At 38.1% G+C, this 27,644-nt stretch overlaps 1 protein-coding gene across 2 annotated transcripts; it reads left to right on the plus strand.

The window, feature by feature from the left end:
• Nucleotides 1–3,717: 3,717 nt before the first annotated feature.
• Nucleotides 3,718–27,029, plus strand: VSTM2A (V-set and transmembrane domain containing 2A). 2 transcript variants are annotated; one of them, XM_065629787.1, is made up of 5 exons: nt 3,718–3,796; nt 6,248–6,414; nt 7,331–7,381; nt 11,006–11,342; nt 26,941–27,029. In XM_065629787.1, exons 1-5 carry the CDS (start codon nt 3,718–3,720, stop codon nt 27,027–27,029), a joined length of 723 nt encoding a protein of 240 aa, XP_065485859.1. The 2 variants fall into 2 exon arrangements, with proteins under 2 accessions (XP_065485859.1, XP_065485860.1); XM_065629788.1 differs by lacking the exon at nt 26,941–27,029 and adding an exon at nt 26,819–26,895.
• The last annotated feature ends 615 nt before the right edge of the window (nt 27,030–27,644 follow it).

Raw genomic sequence — 27,644 nt, forward strand, 5'->3', positions numbered from 1 at the left:
AATGATGGAAAATAAGAAAATATCTAACAATCAAATGAAATAATATCAAATAAAACAGTAACTTTTTTATTTTCATTCTTAACAATTTGTTGGACAGCAACACTCAGTCATGGTCTCATGCAGAGAGATAAGACATCAGCTGACCAGATTCTTGCAGGACAAGGCAACCTGTACCATTACATGTCTTTGTGGGAGCAAAGCATTCTCACCTTATTGTTAACTGGCAACACAGTAACTTTCATTTTGAACCTTTATTGAGGTTGGAATTGTAACCTCCATAGGCACTTTTTTCCTTAGTAGTTAAAAGCAGATGCATAGGCCTGGGATCTGTAAGTGGGGCAGAGTGCTAAAAGTGTATGGCTGTTTATGGGTTTGAAGGAGCACTTGATCTGGAGCATGTAGTGAAACCGTAATAAGGCACAGGATGAACTATGCAATTCAGCACCAAAGCAGCATAAATGGGTCTTCCATTATTATATTTCTTTGGCATGTTTGAAAAGTCATTCCTCTGTGCATGTATGTTCTGGCTACGACCTGGGAGAGTGTTTGGTGAAAACTCACCTGTTAGAATCATTGAAAGGGAAAAAAGAGCCAGTAAATCATCACATAAACCATATCACTTGTGCCATAAAGCACAGCTGCCATAAAGCACAACTGATACTTCTCACATAAGTTAGGCTACATGAAAATTCTTTCTACAGCACAAAAGGTAGAGGTTTCATACTATATTCAGGCTAGACATGAGGAAGAAATTTTTTACAATGAGGGTAGTAAAACACTGGAACAGGTCACCCAGAGAAGTGGTAGATGCACCATTCCTGGAGACATTCAAGGCCAGGCTGGATGGAGCTCTGAGCAACCTGATCTGGGTGAAGATGTCCCTCCTCATTGTAGGAGTGTTGGACTATATGACCTTTGAAGGTCCCTTCTAACCCCCTCTATTCTATGGTTCTATGATTCTAAGGTAATGAGACACATTCACTGTCCAGATTCATACAGCGTGGTTGATTGTGGACAAGCCACATCCATCAAGGTGAATTTTAACATTGATAGAATAAGTTGGATTACTTCTGTTTTCTGCTTGCAATATTTGACAGAATCATATGGCTTGTTGCAGCATACAAGTAAAGTAAAAATAATAAACATGTAATCAAGGTTTAGGATTCTTTCAATTAAATTATTTTCCTAATAAATACATCCTCTGTTTTGATATTTTAATAACCATATATGTTATTGTTCACCTCTCTGTGGCAGTAATTTCAGATTTTATTAGTTCCATTGACTACAAGGTATGTGGGAGAATTATTCTTGTTTCTAAATTATAATTTAATAAAATTAAATTTACCTATCAAGTGTCTTGAACTGGAATAGGCCAAAAAGTGGGAGAAAAAAAAAAATGATCTATTTTTGTTTTCTGCTTTCCTTCTAGACCAGGTGATGCTGCTTGGATTCTTTTTCCTCCTGTCTAATTTACATTTAACTTGCCTCCTGATAATATGTCTCTAATTTGTAATTTCAGCTGATTACTGATGACGTACATGGATTTGAAGTGAATCCTATAATCAGCCTTCATTTTCAGGAGTGACTTAGGATTTTGGCTGCCCATCTGAAAAGGGTCTGATTTCTTTTATAGAAATTATTGAAACATTCGCCATCTGAACCTGTAAAGACCTCTATAGTGTGTGTCTAATCACTGAATCACTCAAGTCCTTGGCTACTTCAGATAATTTAGATCCACCACCTTTAAAGATTTGTGCTTTTCTTTTGTTTTGCAGGTTTTTTGGTTTTGATTATATCCATCATGACCTCCATTAAAGTAATTAAAACTCCAAAAATCTTTCAGGCAACATTTTTTCCTCTTCGGGGGATCATTTTAAACATTTAAATCATTTTTGGTTTATTGTACTTATTTTTTTACTCAAAATTATTGCTATGCTTAAGATGGAATCAATGGAATAGAGCATTACCATGTGGAAATGCCTCCCTTATTTTCATAAAAAATCATAGGAACTCATGCAGTTATAAAACAAATACATGCTAAAATGTAGGCAAAATTATTGTTCTTCAGTCAGGTAGCATTAGTTCTGTGAAACAGATCTCTGCAGCTATGTCAGATGTCTTGTAATGCTTGTAATAATTTGGATGGTGCAGTAAGGAAGGTGAAAGTTGTACCTTGTACCATTGTATAAATGCTCCACTCTCATTGCCAGAAATGACAGAACCTGTTCAATTCTTCGTCCAACAGAAGAACATATTGCCCGTGTGGACAAAATTCTCTCTAATTTGGTGCGACTTACATCTCTTTTTAGTCTATGATTAGCAGTTAAGTTCAGCTATTTGGCAGTCTGAGTGATTATCAGGTGCTCTTTTCAGATTCTATTTAGTCTTTGTCTCAGCCTTGTGAAAGTATTTGGTGTTTGCTTAGTGCAACAAGCACTTTCTAGATGGCTTCTTACTACAAGCAGCAAGGTGATTTTGTCAGAAAACTTCCCTCAGTGCAGACGTTTTTCAGGGTGTTTTGAACACCTAATACAGTCAAGGTTAGTCTCTTTTCTAAACGTTATAAATATACATAGCCAAAAAACAGGAAAGAGAGAAAAAACATTCACTGCAGGAAGAATCATTCTTTAATATGCTGCAAACACCTTCTCTAGTGTACATAAATATATATATTACTATGAGTAATCCGTAGGATATCAAAATCCATTTTTATCTAGCTAAATATTTATTCTATAGAAATCTATATAGATGCATGTATCCTATGCACACTCTAAGTATCATCTTCTTTATCTGTCTTTAAACACAAAATGAATAATATTTAAATGTAAGATGCTTGAAGCGTAGTTATTTGGAGCAGGCAATAGCGAGTGCGATAGGATTACTGAGTAACTATTTTCTCCTCAGACCCTAAAAGTGAGAGAGAAAAAGGAGAAAACAGAAACAGCTTAACTCACCAAAAATCAAACCACTGCATTGCCCTCTTAGCCACTGAGTGTTTTGGAATGTGAGATCGAAGATTACATCAGTACAATAACGTCTCCCTGCTCCCTCTACAATCACAAGCTGTACACCAAAAAAAAAAAAAAAAAAAAAGCGCAGTTTTACCCCAGCATCAGAACCAGTAGCACAAGTCAGAACAGGTAGAGAGGTGTAGAGAACAGGGAGAGAGAGGGAAGGGTTAAAGGCATTATCGCAGCCATTAGAGGGAAAAGTTGAAGCAATACAAGCACAGTAGACTTCTCTCTCTCTCCCTCCCTCCCCCTTTCTTTCCCCCACACCCCTCTTCCCAAGCTGGATCAGTGTGTAGGGAGGGCAGTCATCACGCCATCCTGAGCAGCAAAGCTGACGCTGGACGAAGCTGCCAGGTAGCTGAAAAAAGGCACAGAAGGCAGCTGATACCCACTTTTCAACGTTGGTGGTGTTTTTTTTTTTTGTAGTCTGAATCTGGACTTCAAGCAACACAGCGTCTGAGACAGCTTCTCTGAACCACACTGTATTGCAATACTCGCTCTTCCCAAAGAAAAAGATTCCACTGAGTAGCAGAATGCTGCCGGTGTCGCAGCTAGGGCTACAATACAGAGCCTTTTTGTAACATTTTAAAATCTCTTTCTGTTCATATATTTACACAAACGTGCATACACTCATATAGCAATTCTTCCTTTTTCGAGATCACCTTTGGCTTTTCTTACCCTGATGTGACTTCTTCTTCATCTTGGAATGATGGGGATCTTTCTAGCTTATGTTGGATTCATTTTCTTTTCAGTTATGTATATTCAACAAGGACTTTCTACCCAAGGTAAGATCACTTATTGTCAAATACGTATGTGTGTTTTTCTATGCTAAAACAGACTGAGAACGCGGTGGGGGGGGGGGGGGGGGGAGGAAGGGGGTGAGCACAAAGAAGAAGATAATAAAAAGAATAAAAAGAAGGAAAACAAGAACAATGGATAGGAGATGAGGGCAGCAAGCATCAGGTTTACATTTAGTGTAAAAATTGTCTGTAAATATGAACAAATGTGAGAAGTTTCCTGAAAGTGGGAATAAAACAGGCTTCCTTTACTTGATTGCAAAGAGGGAGATTACAGGCACTTTGCAGAAGAGTAAAGGGGTGTTGTTGAATGGACATACATGTGTTTGGGTTGTGCATGTTTGTGTATATGCATCTAAGCATACAATAAACACCTATCCGTGCATGCATAATTACTGCATTCAGACCGAGTACTGGATGGCTGAATCTACTGCCTCCCTTAAAATATTGCAGTCTCCTTTTCGTGCCGCGTCCCCTTTCCTCCTCTGTTATCCTGCAATCCTCAGTCAGACCTTCATTTCGGTTCTGTGACTACGTGTTTATCTGCACCCCTCACCAAAAAAAAAAAAAAAAAAAAGGGGGGGGGGAGAAAAAGACAAAATCGACTTCTTCGAAGACCTCTCCCCCAATCCGTCGCCTTCCTCCCTTCTCGCCGAAAGGCGCGCCTTGCATTTCAAGCAGCCCCGGCGCCGCAGGAACCAGTTGTTTGGGACCTCGAGTCTGCGGCGACGGTGTCAGCACCATGGACAGATCGCGCGGGGCCGCCCCTTGCGCCCGCTGCCCCCGCCCACCGCCGCCTGCCCGCCGGCCGCTGCGCCCTGCCCGCCGCCCCCCGCCTGCTGACCCCGGCCCCCGCCCGCCGACCCCTTGCTCCTTGTCCCTCGCCTGCTGCCCCCCGCCCCCGCCCGCCGATCCCTGCCCGCCGCCCCCCGCCTGCCGCCCTCCGCCCCCGCCCGCCTCCCCACCGCTCCTTGCCCCTCGCCCGCCGTTCTCTGCCGGCAGCTCCCCGCCGGCTTTGCGAGCCTCTGCCGGGCTGCGCTCGGCGGTGCGCCCCGGGAGGATGCTGGCAGTACTCCCCTCCGCGTCCCCATGCCACTCACAAGCTCTGACCAGCAGGCGAGGGAATGAACAGACAGAAAGAGGAAAAAAAAAAAAAAACGCAAAACCAAAAACAACTTAGAACCTCGAATACAGAAAATGCAGAGTCCTTTTGTGAGTTTAACCAATGACTAGCAGTCAATAACTGGGGAGGGCCGGGGAATGCAGAAAAAGGGACACCGTGAAATATAAAGCTGGTAGCTTTGCTAAGTATCTGCTGCCAAGCTCAAATGTAAGGGGAGAATGAAGTAACACTGGCTGAGTGTATCACTAAATTATTCCACCAATTCCAGGTTAGCTAGGAAGACTGGATAAAGAGAGAGAAAGAGAAGCAGACAACAAGCAATATTTCCTTCACATCATAATGTGGTCTAGTCAATCTGTAACAATGCATAACAGAAAACAACATTGCAGTGTCTTTCTGAATTTTCCTCTTCCTGAAACACAGGTTTTATTTATTACTTGTCCATCTGCAGCCCCCTTCACTTGACTATCGTGGTTCATTATGTTGCACAATTTTAAAGTAAGTTATAGGAAAGGATGAGAAGGAAGTAAAGACTGAGACCTTTAAAAATACTGGTGTCCTGGACTATGTCCATCAGGATTAGTTTTTAAACCTAGCAGTGGTGTGCTGAAATGGGTAGATCCTGTTTGTTAAATGACTGAGATATAAAGGTGAAGGTTACTTCTAGAAAGTGTCTGTCAGGACCGATAAACAGAAGATGTATTTCTTCTTGCTCTGATTATGCAAGTAGAGGTTCTCAAAGAGAGTAACTAGCTCAGGTAAAGCCTTTGAAATAAGCATTTTGATGAGTGGTCATAACCCACACCTCAGGAAACTGTCTGTTCCAACAGCTGCTTCAGCTGGCTGTGGAAGGTTTAACAATTTGCACATCTGCAGCTCAGCCCTACAAAGTACAATAAATTGGTCTATATTTTTCCTCTTCCAAATTGGTCTTGCACAAATCCCTCAGTGAGTCTGGTGAAATACTGCATTCTGCCCAAGGGTATTTGGACCTAATTATGTGAAACTTTCCTAGCCCATGGGAGCATGTAATAGGGGGGGGGTCTGTCGCATCTCCCATGAGCAGAGTTTAGAGTGTGAAGAAGGTCAATTTGTGCATAAAGCAAGAAAGACATACCCAGGTATGAGAGAAACTGGAGGAGATAATGTGTAGGAAAACTGGAAAATCAGAAAAGAGGGAGAATGAGAAAAGAAAACAGATCATTTAATTAAAAAGAAAAATGAGAGAGAGAAGAAAAAAAGGCAACACAAAAAACAGAGAATATACAACGAGTAGGTAACAGAAGATCCCAACATGTTATGCATTTGTTTTGCAGCAAAATTCACTGAGTTTCCCCGAAATGTCACTGCCACAGAAGGGCAGAATGTGGAGATGTCTTGTGCTTTCCAAAGTGGTTCTTCTTCAGTGTACCTTGAAATTCAGTGGTGGTTTCTGCGGGCGGCTGAGGACCAAGAGGCTGGAGCTGAGGTGACAGGCACTCAGGTACTGATCCCCCGCCATGGGGTCCCCAAACCACCTGGGAATGCTGCAGGAGAAGGAGTGGAGAGAAAGGGAGCGAAGGAGAGAAGGGGGTGAGGGAGGGGGCAGAGGGAGGTTCTGGATCTCCCCAGGGACTTAATTTTAACCATGAAATCACAGTGCAGGAAGCTACAGAGAAAAATACCCATTTCAAGGGATGGTGTGTTTGGTGCCCATCACTCTCAGGAGGCAGATAGGGACGTTCAAAAAACCACATGGATTTCCAAAGCCTATTTATTTATTTATTTTTCCCTCTCTCATTTTCCCATTTGGAAAGCAGCTGCTGAGAGACTGCTCCTTGAGGAAATTTTTTATTTCCCAAATGGCAAGATCCTACAAGTGCCCTCCAATTTACAGCTACTGCAGTTGAGTTGGCAGCCCCAAGTTTGCATGCAGCTGCCACAGGAGGACACACATTTGAGGCGGGAGGGAGGAGGGGGCAGGGGTAGGGAGCAGAATGAAACCAATGCCCCAGAGAAGAAAAAAAAATTAAAATCATACAACAGAGCAATTTTAGCCTTCAGAGTGGGCCGTGTCCACTTACACTGCCATCCAGGGACACTCTTCCCGTCCTCTGCTGCCACCTCCTCACTGCTTTTTGGCGTTCAGCCGCCTCGAAAACACGCCCACGCGAGTCGGGCAGGTTTCAGGAGTTCGTGGGGCAATGCCTCCCTGCCACGTTTGGAGGGTATCCCGCGGCCGGTACCGCCTGTCCCCGGTGTGGCCCGTAGGTGGCAGACGCGGCTCGCAGCTCCACGGGCTCCACGGCGGGGAGCGGGCGGCGGGGCGCGGAGCGGGGCGCGGAGCGGGGTGCGGAGCGGGGTGGCCGCGGCGGCGGGGCGAGGGGCGGTAACCCACGGCATCGCTCCTTTCCCTGCAGGTGGAGCTCTTGCCCGAGCGGGACCTGGACAGCGACGGCACGAAGATCAGCGTAAGTGGCCGGGCGGGTCTTTCCTGAGCCAGACCCCATCCCGGGCGCTGCCGGCGACCGGCTCGGAGCAGGCACGGCGGGGCGCAGTGGGGCAGTTCCTCCCGCCCCGCAACCGCTCCCCATCCGCACTGCAAGCTGAAGCGAGCAGGCAGCCCGCAGCTTCTTCCTCGCCAGCCCCGGCAGAGGGTGCCAGGACAGGCCCGCCCCACACAGCCTACACCCCTGAGGACCCCTGAGCATGAAGGCATCAGCAACTGATGCCCAAGCAGTAGACCTTCGGCAGACTCTGTTTCCACCCCGTGAAGCAGACAGGCTGCATCCATCGTTGTACCTCTTGTTTTCATTTACCTTGGGCAACTGCTGAATCTGCTTTAGGGCTCCAAAGCTGATTTTAAGGCTGACATTGGCCATGAAGCTACATTTCCGTCAGTGGGTTGTGCAACTAGTTAAATAGGTGCTTTCCCAGGTTCATGTCTGCTGGCAGAAAAAAAAAAAAAAAGCTCAAAAAGTCTTTAGACAAGACTAATCTCCACTCTTGGTCACTGAGACTCTTAGGAAAGTGAGGTTCTGACACCATCGTTACGAATCTGGAGATTAAGCCAGAATGTTGTCTTGACAAAATTGAGTGACATTGTTCCAGCCCTTGTCAGGGAAAGGGTGCCTTCCCCAGCAGACCCATATCCTGAATTAGGCACAACCACAACCACTGACCTTAGAAGTGTTCAGACCCTTTTCCCTCATTATGCCCAGAAATGTATAGTGGTGGGGTCATGGTGTGGTGCTTACTGCAGTGGAAAGACATGGATATTTACTGCAGCATGGAGAGTCCTTATGAGCCCGAAGGGAATTTCTCTTTCTCAAACACAACCCCTTTAGAAGTGCCTTCTAGCTGCAGCCAAGGCTGTAAGTACCAGCAAAGTTTAAAACAGCTTAGAACAGATAGAGGTGAATAATTTCTGCTAAATCCTTTACTCTGCTTCTCTTTGATGCCTACAAATAACTAACCAAGTGACTGCATCATGTCAAAGTGCAGCTAGGTATAGCAGAAATGCATTTATAAATGAGAATTCAGGCACATTATATCCAAAAGATATCTATTTTAGCCATACTTACATTTCCTACGATACTTCTCACCATACACTATAAACAATTTGTGTCATGAACCATATCTGTAGTTACATTTGTAAACTATCTTACAAATGAAGTCTACATGTGGTCTTTGGATACTGTTCTGCTATATGAAGTTCTAGCAGCCAATTTATTCTTTATCAATACTGGTTCATTCAAAATCCCCATAGTAATCTATAAGATCTGTGATGCAGTATAGGCTGTAAAGCTTGTTCCATCTTTCATGTTAAATGTCTCTTTCATTATATATGATAATTCACAATGGCAACTAATGACAGAACTCGAGGTAACGGCAGGAAGATGTGACAGGGGAGGCTTAGGTTGGACATTAGGAAAAAGTTCTTCAGCCAGAGGGTGGTAGAGCACTGGAACAGGCTTCCCAGGGAGGCAGTCATGTCCCCAAGCCTGACAGTGTTCAAGAAGAGACTGGACAACGCCCTCAGACACATAGTGTGAACTGTGGGGTTGTCCTGTGCAGGGACAGGATTTGGACTCGATGATCCTTGTGGGTCCCCTCCAACTCAGGACATTCTATGATGGGATATTTATACAGTGTAAACCATTTTATATTTGCAATTAAAAATAAAAGTCAACATTAGGCTGACAGTCTAAATACACTTGTTACAAACATAGTTTTTCTTTTTTTCCCCTCTCGATGACACACAGAGTCACCATTGACTATTGCAAAGTATCTTCATGAAAAGGAAGAGCAAACTTTTAAGTGCATTTAGTAAATTATTTAAAGAAATGCTAAAATATAGCAAATGTATTGTTAAACTGTGCTGAAATACACTACTTCTATTGGTTTTAAATGGTAATCTGGCATAAATTGATAACATGCATACAAGCTGACTGCAACAATTTCTGAATTTCAAATGCAAAACCCAGAACAAATTTGGGTTTTCATCAGTACTGTGCAACACTGCTAAATTTGCAGATGTTGCATGGGAGCAAATGAAGACAGAACATGACCTACAGATCCTCTTTCCACTCATATGAAATGTCTTTAATCCTTTTGCTGAATATGAGCTGTTCAGTAGAGATATATTGTTATTGAATACAGTTTAAATAACTATCCAGCACTTTCTATGTAATTAATATTGCATACATTAGGCCTGAAAGTATGCAATCCATACTTCCAACTCAGTTTGCCAAGTATAAATTCAGAGCTGGATACAACACAGGATGTAAGGTCCATCCAGTACCTTAAAGGAATAATGTATTCACAAGTATTGCTCTTAAATTTATCAAGCAAGTACAACAGGTGCTTTGCTAACACTGGTTACTACAGCATGTCAAGCTATTAGAAATAATGTGTTGTATAATCACCAATAACATATGCTTAGTTTCAATCTAACAGCTCTCCTTTTTTGTCATCTACTATATATTCATCACTCTGATTTTTCCTCATTGCCTGTCATTGATATGAGACAAAGCAACATTTGCATCCGTATTTACATAATGGTAGAAGTAAATCAGATTCTGTTCTTCAAAACTTAAGTTTTCTATCCCACTGAATCCCTTCCAACTGGGTTCCTGTGGGGCAACAGATATTAATGCAGATAAAGAGTAATAGCCAATTAATTAAATATAAATTCTCTAACATAAACACACAGCAAGGAATATATGTTACTTTCCCTAATGCATCCTAATAGCTATCACACTTTTCTGGATGTATAATTTACTCACGTGTGCTTTAATTATATGAGACAAAAATATATTGTGTTACCCTTAGATATTAAAAACAATTAAAAATAAATAAGGAGTTGTATTTTAGCTGACAGCTTTTAAAATAATCTTGAATACATGCTACTAGAATATGTACTGCAGAAATGATGGCTGACTTTTTATAAGTACACACTTATAGAAATGAGACAAGAGGAACTGCCTGAGACAAGATGTCTTGTTATGGTTAATAAACAAAAAATACCAAAGATCTGGACATGCCTGAAGGAGACATATTGAATGTCAAATATGCAGTTTAAATGTAACTAAAGACTACAAGCTAATCTAATAAATTGTTATTAAAGAAGTTTAAATATTGGCAAACATCTCCAACAAAATTGTTAATGCACTAGTTCAAAAACGGAATTATTCAATAAAGCCAATTAACTGGAAAAGTTTAACAAATGAAGTACACAGATATTAAGTTTATGTAAGAAAGCTCATTAAGAATGTTCATGATCTTAAGCAATTAATTGGAATGAGCATGGTAGTTTGGCTTTTTTTCTGAGGCCAATTAGCATGTCAGAGCAAACCATCTAAACAGTTTTGGAAAGAAGATGTCAGACATTCTCACAGATACAAATAATCATACTCATCCTTGATGCAACTTCCCTGCAGTAAGCACAATCACACCACTGATTATTTTGGCACTTGACTTTTCTAAACAGGGTCTATATTGGTAGAGTCTTTCCAGAGAAGGAATAATATCTGACAACACATTTGATTGTTGTTTGTTTGTTTGTTTGTTTGTTTTTCCTGGAAAATTTACAGACAGTGAAAGTACAAGGGAATGACATCTCCCACAAGCTGCAGATTTCAAAAGTGAGGAAAAAGGATGAAGGCTTGTATGAGTGCAGGGTGACCGATGCCAACTATGGAGACCTTCAGGAATACAAGGCCCAGGCATTTCTCAAAGTCAACGCTAACAGCCACTCTCGGCGAATGCAAGCCTTTGAGGCATCTCCAATGTGGTTGCAAGACATGAAACCTCGCAAAAATGTCTCAGCAGCTGTTCCAAGTAGCATCCATAACTCTGCCAATCAGCGTGTGCGTGCCACCTCCAGCCCTGAAGCAGCAGCCAAAATCCCCAAACAAAGTCCACAATCAGGTATGGTAAAGTATTTTGAGCTTTCATTTGATTGCTTACCAGCATGTAAAAGGAGGCTAACTCAACAAGGTAACCAGGAATTGTGACTAGGATGAGTGTGGTGCTCATTTATTCCTCCTTCTTTCTGGGTCTATTCCTCATGTCATTTTAAGATGGCTGTGCATGATAAATTAAATAAAACACCCATCGAGAAGTGTTTCTTCCTAAGTTGATTTACACCAGTCACCTAACTTTTATTCCTTTAACATTTAGTGAAATTAATCTACTTTTATTATCAATACTATTGAACTTGTTTTTTAACTCTAAACAGACCTTAGATACCCCAGATTGTTTGTCTGTTGTGTTAGGCTTCAGAAAGACCATGTGTTTTTCAGCGAATGTGGATCTGTCATCTTTGGCTGCTTGAGCATTAGCTTCCAATCAAACATTAAATGGCAATGTCTGAATTATCTTTCACATAGAAATTAACATATTTATACATTTTGTTTGGGAGATTTTGTACAGCATGATATAAATAACCGATAAGCAATATAAGTCTGCATTTTCTACATCGATACAGTAAAATTCACGGTTATGGAAAGGTAGAGGAATATACAGGAGCTGTTGATCATTGCATGGTGGGAATAGAAAGATAGACAGGATAAAAAATTGAGACATTGTAAATGATCAAAAATCCTCTGGAGAACAAATGGTGCAAGTTTAAGGGTTTCTGGGTTACTTCTGTATACACTGAGGGTCCAATGTAAGGCAGGAGATCACAAGTTAGCTTAAAATCTACAGTGGAAGCTAACCTAGTTTGTTCTGATGCATCATTTTTCTGCTAGCAAATGCCATGTCATCAAAATTAACTGGAAATACAACAAATTTCATAGTACACTTATTGTGAAATCACTTTCATTTTAGGCATACTATTAGAAAAACCTTTTGATATGGAAAATACATTTCATTACAGATTGGAACAATATGATTATTCATATGAAAATTCTTATTTCTATTAGAAAAGATTATGCACATACTACCACCATTTTACCTCTGTATACATTTTTAAAAAAAAATTTAATAGTTACATTTTGTTCTATTTCCCTGAAATGGAGCCACTTTCAATTTTTAGCTCTTCTAAAAATGTTTAAACTGTTAAAAGAAAAAAAAATTCAATTGTTTTAAAATTCTGTGATTCTATGAAAACCATCATTCTACCATAGCTTTCCTTTCAGAGAAATGTATATATCGCTTATTTTCCATTGGACTTATATATTTCAAAGTAGCTGACTTGTCTGTAAAGTGAAAACTCTGGTTTCTCTTTAATTTATGTAGACATTAATTAAAATATTCACAAGTTTATTAAATATGTAGCTACAGACTACGTTGCATTGCGGCCAATGTGTGCGCACAACAGCTCATCCACTAAATCACTTTGGATATATAATTGAATCTATAACATTGTTTATGTCTTCAGTTCAAGCAATGTCTTGCCTGATTACCAGACATTTGTTATTTGAGAGCTAGTATGTTAATACATGGAAAGATGCCTTTAAGAAAAATAAAAAACAAAACCAAAAACCATAGAAAAACTTAATTTCTATCTTTTTCCTTGAATAAAGATTACTGCAGGTCAAGTACAGACAATCCCAATAATAAAGAATTTAAACATTAAACAGATTATAATGTAATTTAGTTTATTAATTAGTTTGTTTTATGATGAAGCACAGATTAATGCTGTATTTGTCACAGGTGAAACTTATCTGTTAGGCTTAATTTCAATGTAGTGGTGACCTTCTACAAGTAATTACTGGTGATATTTTTGATTAACATCAGTTTAACTCTTGAGAACCAATATTTACTTTCCTTTACTTGAGAAAATCTGGGCCTGATTTTCCAGATACGGTGTGATTTGGATTTTTATTCCATTTTACACTCCTCTACACCAATAGAAATACCAATTGGAGCACAAGGCAGTATGGGTGTTTAGCTCTATGTAGCTTTGAGGAGTAGTTTCATCTGAGGAAGGACAGACATCACTTGTGAGACCTCAGAAAAACAGAAAGGAAATATCATAGAGAATATTAATCTTTCTGATACACCATCTCCTCATGCTGTCAAATGAGAAACTCTTCCCTTCTTCAACATCATGCTAACTATATATGCATGCACAAGACTGCTGTGTGAATACATTACATGCAAGCAATGTATCCATCCAGCCTAGAATAGATACATAGTTGAATACAAATTTATCATTATTAACCACATGCTTGTGTTTGAAAGACATAGGGGGTGATTGTGATATGTTTGTTCACATTGAGTAATACATTGACTTCATCAATACCGTTTGAAAAGAGAAGTACTATTAACCACAGGTAATTGTATCAAATATTCTCCAATATTAGAGGCCTGAGGCATAGTTATTGGCAAGCAATAAATTTTACTGCCAATCTCAGACACTATTGTGAAATACATTTGCAGCAGAGGGAAAGGTGACACTGCAAAATTATTGGGAAATTGGTATTTAGCTCTTTCTGAAGAATTTGGCTACTAGTATAAGAAAATTGATTCTGAATATATAATTATTTTGTCCCCAAAATTTATTTTTGAAAGGTAGATAGCACTCTGCATAAGTCCTTATATCCTGAAGCACACTGCAGTATTTCATTTATTTCTTAACAATAGGTATTTAATAGGTAGTTCTAGAAAAGCAGTGTACAGTCACTGCCATTTTAAAATATCAGCATTTCCCAACTGAACAGAAATTTCTGCCATTCTCTTCTTTTACTCAAAAGTAAGAATATCTGTGATAACTATGAGGGAGCTATATAGCCAGGACTAACAAATTAAAGCGATATGAGGTCCATTCAGCATTTTGCACTGCTCTGAAAAATGCCATATAAGTGTAAAAAAGGTATTTATTATTGTTAACATAATGGAGACTCAATATAGGAAGAAAGAGCTAAAGGGAATATCTCCCACAGTCAGTCTTCAAATAATATACTGAGAAGCACTAAATGTCTACTTCAAAGTCAAAAAAAGTCATGAAAGCAAAAGTCAAAGCTAAAGCAGAGTGACCGTTTCATTTCATATTCATGGGTTGCAGCAAATGAAGTAAGCCATCACAGTTTAAGAGGAATCTGAGTAATTTGACAGGCTAATCTGCATATATCCAGAAAATGTCCTATGTAGGCGGAGTGACAGACTTTTTTTTTCTGCATAATTCGTAACAACGTATCTTAGTCAAAAGGTAAAAGTACAGAGTTATCACAGTCTCATAACTTTAAGCAGTGTTGCAATTAACAGAGGCCCAAGAGCTGCAATGAATTCATGTAAAAGGAAGTTAAATAATCTACAGGCTGCACTAAATCTCACTCTTTCAATGATATAGATCTGGACAAACTCTGCTATCTGAATTCAAGTCACTAAGCATTTATAGCAAAACAAAGGGTTGCAGAATTTGATGTGCTGACAATGTGTATATCCCCCAAACTCTTCCTGTTCTGCCAATGCTCTGTTAAATCACACAAAGCCACTAGTTGCTTTTCAGACTCAAGAATATCAGGCTCAGAGAACTCAAGATGGAATAGCTACAAATGAAGAAGTGACTTTAGGTCCATTTTCTGACTGCTTACATACAGACTCTTCACATTTCTAGAAACGTTTCATTCTTTCCTGAAGTAACAAATTCAACTATTGACCCAACTACATGCCAAAATTGTCCTTGTGATGATGGCAGAGTTGCACTGAGTGATGTGAAAAGGAGCACAAAGGAAAAGGTGGTGCTTACCTAGGACAAGAACAACCTGATTCTTTCTTGACATCATAAAACACACTATGAAGCTGATCATCAGGTGAGAATGCAAAGAAGAGGAGGCAAATGCATTTCTTTAGTCTTTTGATACTGATAAACTGATGACATTCCTTCCAGCCTCCATTTTTACCTACGGAATCCAGGAATCTTTTATTATCAACCTATTGTAAGCACAAGTTTTATGTCCAATTTGGGATCTTCTGGGATTTCTTTCGTGTTACATCTCTTCTTAAAGTGAAGGGACAAAAAGTCTGCTTTAGCCTTCACCAAGGTGACAGCCAATATTTCTGCTTTTTTCACTAAGAGAAAGACTTTGGCTCTTGTAGCTGCTGTTTTAGAAACTGTGAGCACTCATAAGGCTAGGAGGCAGCAACCTGTGATTGTTGAACAGCAAAAATTTCTCTATTTCCTTAGGACTACCTTAAAGCAAAAGCCAAATGAGAGCTTTCTTCTTCTTGTTCTGAACCTTATTCAGCCATTCTCAGATTTTTTTTGCAAAAAGATGATGCAAGGACTATCCTATTTTACACCTGTATACACTACAATCATTGGTTTTACTTGAAATTTGCACTTTAGTTCTCTCTTCTGCAATAAAGTCACTGTACTTTTTTAGCTTCTAAGAATAATGGATAAATTCTAACCATGTTAATTTATGTAGCCTTATTAGCCAGTTAGTTGTTGACCTTGAAACTGCAAGCATCTTCTGAGAACTGGAATCTTCTCCAAATAACTTCATTTGACAAAGCAAGGTCTTAACAGCAGCTAAGACGCATTTTTTTTTTTTTTTTTAGGCCAGGATTTCCAACGCAGAATGAACTCACTACTGTCTTATGTTTCTTTCAAAAAACCCCATATCTTAATTTCTTATATGTACATACTTAGAACCAAATGTGTTTAAGTGTTTAAACTCCTTTTCCTAGTGTTTAGTCCAACTCGGTCTGGTAGTAAACAAGCTGGTTTTGGAGGATCTGCAGTTCTAACTGTTATCATAAGCAAAATGGTGTCTACTTTTTGTAGCCATCTGTCACTGACATTGTCAATTGCTGATGCTATACCACTGTCACCTTTCTATTAATTTCTATTCCTCTTACAAAAACACAGGTTCAGGAACTGAGAAAGCACTCTCCAACCAATATGTGTTCATTTCTGTTTTTCTACTAGTTTTAGCAGTTGTTCAATCCCACACGCCCATGCCAGACTGAGTACTGGGTATGCTTAGTTTCAAATGTATCACCTCTGAAATCAGAGATATTAATTTTATCATTAGTTATCCCATGGTTAAGCACTAATACTGAATGACTGAAGAAAATCACGATCATCTCAGATTTGTTGAGACAGTAAAGGATTCTGTCGTTAAACATGTTATGTCTACTGTAACTCATATTCCTGTAAAAGTGATGGTGTTTGGGAAGAAATGTTAAATAACCTTAGCTAATCACAAGCAGGGGTAGGAAAGAATTTGAGAAAGCAGATAATTGCAGATTAGAAACAGCCTACTGCAGGAAAGGAGACTCCATGGAGATTTCCATTATTATTGTTCAAACACAGCCTCAAATACTCTTGAGCAGTTGCTTACCCATGTATCATACAGATTATATGAATGAAAACATGTAAAACTGTCTTTGAATGCTGAACTACATATTTGCCTCCTATGAAGACAATCGAGAAACAGTAAGGACAGACACAGCAGGAACTAAATGCACAAAGTTTAAGAAATTCATTTTGCCCTTTCTTCACATAAATTGTTGTTAATCTATACACATGTATATTGAGATCTTTCTTATTCTTTTAGTAACCTTACCAATATATTTCTCTGTCTATCTATCATTGCTACATTTGCACTTAATCACATCTCTTCCTTTCTTTTGGCTATTTTAAAATGAACCTTTCAGACTCACCTCACCTTTAGAACAAAACTGATATATGAAGATCTGATAGGGACCTCACAGGAGTTCCCTGAGTAGCAGAATCACAGTCATTCTATTCTACCTGCCTGATATAACTTTCTTTGGTAATTAACCACTGGAAAGATTGCAGATGTGCCACACTTAGTAAAGAAAGAGAAGAAAAGAAAAATTCCAGGGGTGCAGGGGGAGGTGGTATGAGGGGAAACTGTTTATGAGTTGTTTGTCAGCTCACTCAAATTGACTTTCATTGCTACACAGTCCGGCAGCTTGCACTGGGCCATCACAGATTGCAGCATATGTGACGGGGCCTGCTCTTGAAATAGCTAATGGGATTTCCTTGCTTCAGAACACAACCCATTTGTTACTTGACACATCTACAGCAAAGCAGAAGACATTTTTGCCTGTTTCAGATGAGAAGCAGAAAGTTTTCCACCTATGGTGCCTTACTTCATTATAAAAATCCTTTGCATCACTTAAAATTAAAAAAGAATGGGTAGAAGGATCTCCTATGGAGAATGGATTCATCTCTGCTGAAGCCACAAGAACGGTGTTCCTTTAAAATAGAAAAAGGATGAAGATGAATTCTCTTCTATTCATAAAGTGAGAGTGAATTATGAGAAGAATCTAAGCTTTGCTTGTACCACCTAAAGAAGTTTAGGATAGTGAAGCTGTCTGGAAGCAGAATGAAGGAAAGGAAAATACCTGAAAACTGCTGTTTTCAGCTCATTTAGATTCAGGGAGAAAGGGCGTTCTTGGTAGTGTATTTTATTGCTTCAGGGTTTTTGTGTATTTTTTCTATAACTTCAATCAACATTTTTCTAGTGTTTGTCTTTGAAACAGCTAGTCTAGTAGGCTAGACTAGCTGGAAAGCTCAACAGTCAGTATTTTCTTATTCTCTGTACAGGCATTTTGCATTTGATTAAATAATTAATGAGATATTCCAGACACATAACCTTCTTTACAGCTACAGTAATAATCAATTAATCCTGCTTTGCTGTTGATAAAGCTGGATGTCATTTGAAGAGCAGCTGATGATCTTTCCACTGGCCTTGTGAAGAGAAGACTCTGCTCCAAACCCTTAATTTTACCTTACCATAAGGAAGCTACCATCATACTTTTTTGGCAGTGCAACTTGCTGTCCTGTCTTATCCACCTCACTGATGTTTGGTCCCCCACCTACTGACAAATGCTACTGTCTTGGAACAAAGCTGCCTAACATGCTGAGAAGAATAAAAATGTGAAAGTTAACTGCCACAGCCAGCATTGCCCGTGCTTCATACATACAATTTGTGTATTCATCAACAGCAACAAAAATACAAATAGCAGTCTGTGTGCTACTTCTGCTGCCAGTCCTACTCCTACTGTTGTTATTTCCTCAGCTGCTGCTGTTGCCTGAGACACTGACTGAGGTTTTTGGCCACCAAACCACTGCCATAGGTCTATAATGACTGTAGAAGTGACTTCTACATGACTACAAAACACAGTGTATCTCCAGTTCATTCTGTGCAACTGAAAGAACAGTTAAAAGGGCAAGATGTTTTATCAAGAAGCAATAATAAACCAATTATGAAGCCAAGAACTACCAGTAGGTCTGTCTCATAGAGAGCTAGACTTTCAGATGGTGCAAAGCTGCTTAGTAGAATACTACTGTTTGAGAATACAGCCACATAGCATTGTGCTTGTCTGAAACTCTGCCAAAATAATAGGTCAATTACCGATTTTGTACTTTGTTGAATTATCCACGTGCACACAATATGCACTGATCAGTGACCATCTTATACCTGAAGAGTCTTTGAATAGTGATGAATAAATTTCATGACGACGATTGATCCCACATCTCAGAACTGTAACGAGAAAGGTAAAATAATCTGGAATAAAAAAAGAAAAATTAAACTATAGAGAACATGGAGGAAATAGAATTAATACAGGATTTGGCACAAATACATCAGGCTTCATTCTCACAATCTACCATTTTTTAACTAGTGCACTGTTGTTGTAGGAGTGAAAATGTATTCTTTCATTTGTATTTATATCATAGTAATAGCAAGTGTGAAGTCTTTGACTTGTGAACTCTGATTTAGCCCTTGCAGTTTAAAATGTTACCACTCAAGGTCCCTGTCCTGACCCAAGCAGAAGTTATTGCCCCAAACCTAGGTGACAGAAAAAAATAGATACCTACTCTTCAGCTCACCCAGTTCACAGTGTTGAGCATTAAATGAAGCCTCTGTGACGGCTGATAAACTGAAACATCTGGTTGTTAAGATAGATGAAGAGATGGAGGTACTATGATCTTCAACTGCTCCAGCTAAAACCATTAAGAGCTGGTGAGTCACAGCCCTTAGGCAGAGGTATGTTCTGTTAGTCAGAGGCATTGTTCTAATCTCCTTAACAACTGCATTATCCACCAGGCAAACAAAGGATCAGAAGAACAGTCCCTGCCTCAAAACACTTACCATCTAGGAATCAGTCAGAAGAAAACAGACTCATCCAGTCAGATGGGTACAGATAAATGGGAGCTTAGCTGAGTTGCATGAAAATAGCTCTTACATAAATTATATAAATAGAAGGAGATCAGGTTGACTAGATGTCAAACATAAGCCTAAACAGTGTCAGGTGTGAAAAGGAGAAAAAGGATTGAATATCTCATGCTGAAATATTTACAAAGAATTATAATTTTCCTTCTATCTATGTTCTAATAACCTGCTTTGTATATTCTTTTCTTGGTATGACAGAGCTGTTGAAGGTGATAGAGTAATATTAAGTATCATCCCACTTAAGATTTTCTCCTGATAGATGAAAGGATGAACAGGATGCAAAAAAGCACAGGAGGAAAAGATCAGTTTTGTTTTTCTTCAAATAAAATTCTTGCTGCAACTTTAAGGTGTCTTTCAGAAATGGCTCTGTGAACAGTTTAATTATAATGTGACATATATCAAATATACACATATTTTTATATATTACAAAAACACTGAGCAATTTGTGCTGGAGCCATGTTTAGTTACAACAGCAGAAGCCAGTTACTAACAAAAAAGTCAATTCAAGAAGAATTTTTGTTAACAGCCTAAGTTCCCACCTTCATTCAAGATGGGGCATAACTATATGCAAGTAAATGGATGAGGATGGGTTACCACAGGACAATCACAAAAGACCTGCAGTTGCTTTGGAATCAGTCATTTTCTACAGATACATAGAAATACACTGGTTTAAATATTTTTCTGTCACACATTATGAAAAGGTCTAAGACATTTTTTATCCATGGTTTTCAGGGATAGCATGAGAGAGAAAGGTGCCCAGTGCTGATAAGAGCAATCATAAAGTGGTTCTCAAACAATATCAATTAACCAATTTAGGGCCTGCATTTATTTGAGCTTGTGCCACTTTCCTTCACCTTTTAACTGTTGCAATGGGCACTGGACATTTGACTGCTGCTCACGCTACTTTTATTTAAGTAACTAACACTGGTGTTTCACAGATTATTTACAAACACCTCTCTCAGAAACCCTTTTCCCCAAAGTACTGTCTCACTGAAATAGAAACAGCTGAAGTCAATGCATTACTTATAGATTTGAAAAGATTAAATGTAAAGAAAAAAAACCCAAATAATCAAACCCATAAACAAAAAACAACTTTAAAACTTTGCAGGCTCAAATACCAACTAAAGGGAGGAAGAGAATTAGGATACCTGCTACAAATGGCTGATGCCTGAACATTTGTAACTGAGAGGCCTAGGCAGGCAGAATGTTATTCTCCTAAGAAAAGGAAGTTAGTCAGGGAAATTTGAGTATCAGGACAAAAAAGCTTCCACAGTATAGTAAATATACAAATATATATGGAAGTAGCCATAGTTGTGCAGCTACTAAACAATTCAGAGACATCAAGAACTCACTATATCCTTGGCTGAACAAATGAAATTTGAGGTAGCTGCACACACACACACACAAAGTTTTAAGCTTCTGGAAGGAGGAATATGCTTCCGGGTGTATCTGAAGCTGTGTGTCTTAGGTTCAAAAAACGTTTTGACTCTGACATGCTTTACCCCACATATTACCTGCAGAGACAGTTCATCTACACTTCATGTCACTGAATGAGTATCTAACTTACTGCTACTTTGCTACTCTAAGCTTGTTTATGAGAGTATCACATGAAAATGCTAGGAAGATGAAAATTTCAGAAGCTGAATTTTTTATGGGGTAGTCTGTCCAGATAGCTAGACTTACTTTCAGACCAAAGCAGCCTAAATATGTTTCTGAGAAACATAAACATTTGAAGAAAGCTTAGGATTACTGCTACAGAAATGAATGACACTCATGAGTCTACGCAAAACTATATTAGGATTTCTTTATCATGCTAGTATGCAAAATATTATTTAGTCCTGAGCTACTTACTAACACAATTTAAACCAAACTACATATGAAAACAGAAGGAAATGCACTCATGAGAAGGAAGTTGTGACTTACAGGAAAAAGGACATAGGAAGGAGCAAAAATTACACTGGAGGTGGACTAAGCCAACTACACTATCCAGTTCATCATTCTGAAACACTGCACTGAAACTCAACGGTGATTTTTTATTATTTTAATCAGAACAGTGTGAAAATCTATAAATGTTGATGCACTTCTCATTTCAGTTATATGTTTAGGGATCTAAAGCAGTAGTTTTCTTCCAAAATGCAAAAACCCTAGAATTTCAGGGCTTTTCTTCTGGCATGTAGGATGAATTCATTTGTCCTGTATGGTGACAATGACGAGCCATTGATACAGTTTTAGGCTGACTACTGTACAGCCAATGGAGAAACATGGACTGGAACCCTAAGCAAAGGTGTCTACGTGAGGAGGCTTGAATGTGATACTTACTTGCTCGTCTTTTGTCATTCAGTTCTCCAAATTCAAACACAGGTGATTAAACCTTAAAAGACACATGAGGAATAATTCCCCTGAGGAGAGAAAGGAGGATTTTATGTTGGTGGAAGAGAAATTTTCTTCCTGAGTGTAGGTATATATTCTAGCAGTACAGGAGAACTACAGGTAACTGTGGTTTCTGCAATTCAGAGGAATAAAAAAAAATAGCAATTAGCCAGCCAGAAAGGAAGAATCTGTTTATTTAAAACCCATGTGAGACATAATCAAATAAAACTTCAAATAAAGTAAACTGTGCTTGATTTCACCTATATTTATGGATGTAAAACTGTAAATGTGTTCCAAAAAATCTTATGGTTCATTAATGTTCCCAGTGAAAGTAAGGCTGGTATTTCACAAATTTTTACTTACTTTATATGGAAATAATGCAAAATTGTGATTTCATGTGGTTTCAAGTGGCACTGACAAGAAGGCTGTTTCAAATCTAGTACTATAAATCAAAACCAAGTGTTGCAAAACATCAAACCAGGCACTTAAAGACGGAAAATATCAGCACAAATTCCGGATAAACGAGACTTCCAAGGTTTCAGCACGCTTGTGATTTCAGAAATCAGTAGTACAACAAAATTAACTCATATGTCCCCCATATACACACCGGGGTATTTCGGCATCATGTAATACATGCAGAGAATCTAGGATGGACTTTTGTGTGACTGGCTGTATTTCTCCTCTGCTGGCCAGCACAAAACGGGGACTCTACTCAAGCATTAGTCTTCCCTTTTGGTCAGTGGCTTACTAGTTAAAGGAAACACAAGGATACACTCACTAAACTTATATGTTTATTAAAATTTTAAAGCAGTGCTGCTGAATTCACAGATTCATTTTCTTACTTACATGGCGATATGCTACTCATTGAAAGCATAACTGTAAGAATCCAGTTTTCAGAGTCTCTGAGGGTTATTGAAGATCACAGTGCAGGAGGCTATTATATCCCAAAGACCTCTCAAACCACCGCAAGCACAAGGAATGCCAAATTTGCTGAACTTCAACCCATGCATATGCAAACTACTTGAGACCCAAAGTGGTTAACCATGTGTAGTACTCTTACAAATAGCGGATGCTAAAACTCTAGGGCCTGAGACAGCTGCTTAGTTTACAAATCAGTGCTATGTCCAGTTGTGACAAATAAATGGGCAAAATTATGAAACCAGCATTTGCTTTTCTCTGTCTGCATTCCAAAATCCCACGTATTTTTACACAAATTTTGTCTGATCAATATCTTAATGAAACCAAAGGATATAGCCACTCAGGCATGCAGTGAGTAACTAGTTTTTGATCAGTCAGGGTTTACTAACAATTTACAACTTCTGCTGGTTTTATTTTATACTTAGATGCTCTAAATTTAATATCGTTAACAGAAAAAAATTGATGTTTATCTATTTGGTCCATAAATTATGTGCCATGAAACATGGTTCCGCATTCTTGACAGATTAGTTTATTATTTTAAACACTAAGATCATCATTATTTATCACTCTGTTTTGTCTCTGTTTGCCTAGCATTTAAATAAACCACATATTGGAATAAATCACAGTTTCAAAGAGTTTAATGGCATGAACTACTCTTTCATGCTGTTATACAGAAACTTATTTCATGATCACATGCCTTTGGCAATATAGCATTTATGTACAGGAGAAGACTAAGGATTTCATGGATGTTTTCTCTTTTGGATGTATGTCAGTAGCAGGAAACAAAGGACAACACATGAGCATTTACATCTGTCAGGAGAATTTAACTGGATCTCCGTGGTTGATAGGTCAAAATGTGAGAATCTCTGATCCACACATCAAGTAGAGTTTCACTAATAACATAGAAAGAATATATGTATACATACTACCGTTCTTCTTCCAGGTCGCAGTCTTTGAGGGTAACAAAATTGTAGTCCAGTTTTTCCCAGTGTTCTTGACCTGCAATAAGATTTCTTTTACCTCTCATTATGCTAATTATAAAATAATGTTAGAAACTACTGGGAAATTAGTAATTGATTTACCAAATCCACAGCCAGATTGACAATTTTTTACTTATATTTCCATGCTCACAGTTCCAGTAATACTATTTATGTCCTGGTCAGAATTGCACACGAAAAAATAATCTGCATGAAAAGTCTGAATTTGGATACTCTGTATTTTTGAGACATTTGTATTTTGATCTGTACTTTGCCTCTGACTTAAGTCTAAAAATAATGAAAGTAAATCTCTGATTTAAACATCCTATGACTTTTAGATTTGCAGTCAAAATGGAAATTTCTGACTATTTATGCTTGCTTACCCTTTATTGAGATGGAAAGCAAAATAATAGAATATGAGTAAATATGTCAGAATAGAAAAAGGAAAAAAATCTAAAAAGGCTGCTTTCAGTTTTGCTATGTCATTATTCTATATTTGCAGCTTTCACCCTTCCAAAATCTAAATAAATACTTGGATTCATGAGAGAAAAAATACAGCTCTTTTACACATCTCCAGAAACAAACAAACAAACAAACAAACAAAATGCTTTAGCACTTTAGCATGCACACTAACCTAAATCCCTTGCAAGATAAAGAAAAAACAACTTGCTGTTTACAGAAAAATATGCATGTAGAACATGTGATATGAATTGGAGGGAGGTCGTGATTTATACAGAGACTGAACATTAGAAATAAAAAGTTTGTCATGCGTTTGCAATATATGACCACTAAATTGGGGCTCTACAGATTTTTTATATGAAAAAAACAAAACAAATAAAAAATCAGAGAATGCTTTGCCTGCAAATATTATGGTACTACTTTTTCCCACTGTGAAATAGTTTTAAGTCAAAAGTATTTTATGTCATACTATTTCTCTTCCACACATTACAGCTTTCAACTTCTCGAATTATAATGCCATTAATTGTTAAAAGAGTTCTTTTAAAAATATTCATGAGACTCTTCTGAGTATTTATGCTTATTTGCATTGTACATATTTTGTGCAGAGGAAATGTATCTCCAAAGACCTCTTTAGAATTGTCTTGAGCACTATATTTCTCTAGTTCAATCAAAAAAATATTCAAATAGAATAAAATGAGTGAAAATCATTCAATACATCACAAAATGATCTAACACTAACAAAGGTTCTAAGTTCTGCTAACCTAGTTAAGGAAAGAAAAGCCTTTACAAAAATGTATCAAATAACAAATTTTACACCTTATAGAAAAGAGAGAACAAAACCACACTGCAATAAAACCACAACCAGAAACTGAACTCGACCCTTGGGCGCCAGCTTGTAAATACTACCTGTATGAGAACAACCAACATAAAGAAGTTACAGCAAATTTGCCTGTGTGTTTTCTTCTTTCTAATACAGAACAAGTGTTTTGAGAAGCCCAGCAGACTACTGCAGTGCAGTACAGGTAGGCTAGCATTATCAGATGGGCAGGAGAAAAGCAGGCTTCCTACTCCTGTCTATGTCCAGCAGGAACTAAGCTCAGAGTTCCCTTGGACTTCTTCAAAAATCTTAGTAATGTCTTTGAGACACATTTCCATTTAAAAGTTAATATTCATTTAGAAATGCAGTTCTCACATGGATAATTGAAATATCACTGTAACTTAGAAGCCCTTACGTATGTGACAGAAGACTAAGACTCCTTTATGGCAACTACTATGTATGCAACATCTCACATTATGTATTTCCAAAAGGAAGCAGTGTTCAGAGATCCAGGATTTAGTTTAATCCCCGCTTTTGAAGGTAAAAATTGCTAAAGAGAGGAACATAAATACTTCTTGCTACACTTAAAACACAGCAGATACAGAGAAACGTTTTACTGATAAACATCTAAAAACTTTTAAAAAATGAGCATTTGCCTCGAGTTCTTTTTGCTTTCATTGTGTATATTCTTGATGAGAAGATAAATGTGCTTTTTGAGGCTGTGATGAAATCCAGCATTCAGTTTAATAGTAAATTCATTACAAAAATAGCTTATACAAGATTACTAGATTTTTAAAAAAATAATCAGTTATTAAAAGTCCAGCATTATTATGGACTGTTTATAACACCAGTATTTGTTATAGAATTGATGCCTGCAACCATCAATAACATTCATCTTTTTCAAGTATACAACACAGCTATAAAATCTATTAATCATGCATAAACCTGCTATAATTTGAACTTTTATTTATAGCATAACCAAATTAAATTTATGATTTTCAGCTCAAGTAATATGTTTCAAATTCTGAATGTAATCCTTTATGATATAGGGAGTTATCAAACACTGAGACTTGGTAAGATATCTAAATACTCATGTCCTTAGTGTGCAAACCTTTCTGTTTAATTAGTCTAGTTGTGAATGTTTTTATTCTGGTAACACACTTAAAATATAAAGTCATGTTTTTAAAAATAATGACATGTATCATTGTTTTCATAGCTTTCTAAAAAGAAAAAAATAATTTCTCAAAAATAAATACTACAAACCTCTTAGCATTCTGTTTCACCATTGTAAATAGCACAGCCATTTGCCAATATCTTCTCTGTTTTACAAGAAAACATTCTTTAACTAGCCACTAGATGACTTTTTTGTTAGCAGTCAATGATGTGATGCTGGAAATTACTCTGTAAAGAACACTCTGAGGTCGAAGGTGTTTGGGTTTGTTCCTCTTGGTATATGGTTTCACTGGATAATGTTGTTTAAAAAGACAGACAGGAAACAAAAGCAAAGCAAAACAAAAAAAACACCCCGGGACTGAAATACTTTGTATGTGTTGTTATTTGCAGTGCATGCCAAGACATTCATGAGCACCAGAGCCAACCTGGCGAGCTAATTAAATATATAAATGTATGTGTTTAAAACAGCCTTATAAGGAGCATTGGAAATCTGCAAGATGAGCGAATATCTTATAACTTCTTCCGCAGGTGCGAGGATAGCTACAAGCCATGGACTTTCTGTCCTGCTTCTTGTTTGTGGCTTTGTGAAGGGTGCTTTGCTTTAATCTAAAAGTGCTGACTTTTTCCAATATCACTTTCTCTTCTTAAAGCAAAGAGCAAATCGCCTGTAAAATCCACGGAGCGGACAGCAAAGTTGACCCTAACCTCCAACCACCACTCTGCACCCAATGTACTCTAAATCTCTACACAAGGAGCACCTTCTTCAGGAAGTACAAATAAAAATACTAAATAAATAAAATAAATATAATAAAGAAGAGGATACCACGTTTTCTTGATATATCTTATTTTCTTTGGCGTATCACTGATCTTTTATTTGAAGAGAACTTGTGTGATGTAATCAAATGTTTTGTAACAGCAAGACCTAGTTTCCTTTTCTTTCGGCAAGGAGAAGCCTCATCTTTTACTTCTCAGGGGTTGGCCTGCGAGTCATCAGTATTACAGAATTAACCATGGATGACATTCGGTTTCCTACGCTGAAAGAACCGTTCCAGCCTGGAAGCAAACAGAGGCCAAATAATGAAACAAAACATAGTGATTTAACATTGATCCAAATAAAACACTCCACAAACTTTATCAAAAAGCCTTTTTTTTTCATGAGGAATAGGGAGGAGAAAAGAAATTCTACAAAGCAGCTAAGCAGACTAGAGAATGTCATTTCTGGAAAACAAATGAGGATATTTTTATTTTTTCCTTTTAATTATTCTTTTCCTCCATGGGTTTTTCCCCTCTTATTTCTTTGTTTATTTCTTATTCAATGGTGGCAGTTACTGACTTAGGCCAACCCCTGATGATT

Source organism: Caloenas nicobarica, chromosome 2, assembly GCF_036013445.1.
Source record: "Caloenas nicobarica isolate bCalNic1 chromosome 2, bCalNic1.hap1, whole genome shotgun sequence".
Taxonomy (NCBI): Eukaryota; Metazoa; Chordata; class Aves; order Columbiformes; family Columbidae; genus Caloenas; species Caloenas nicobarica.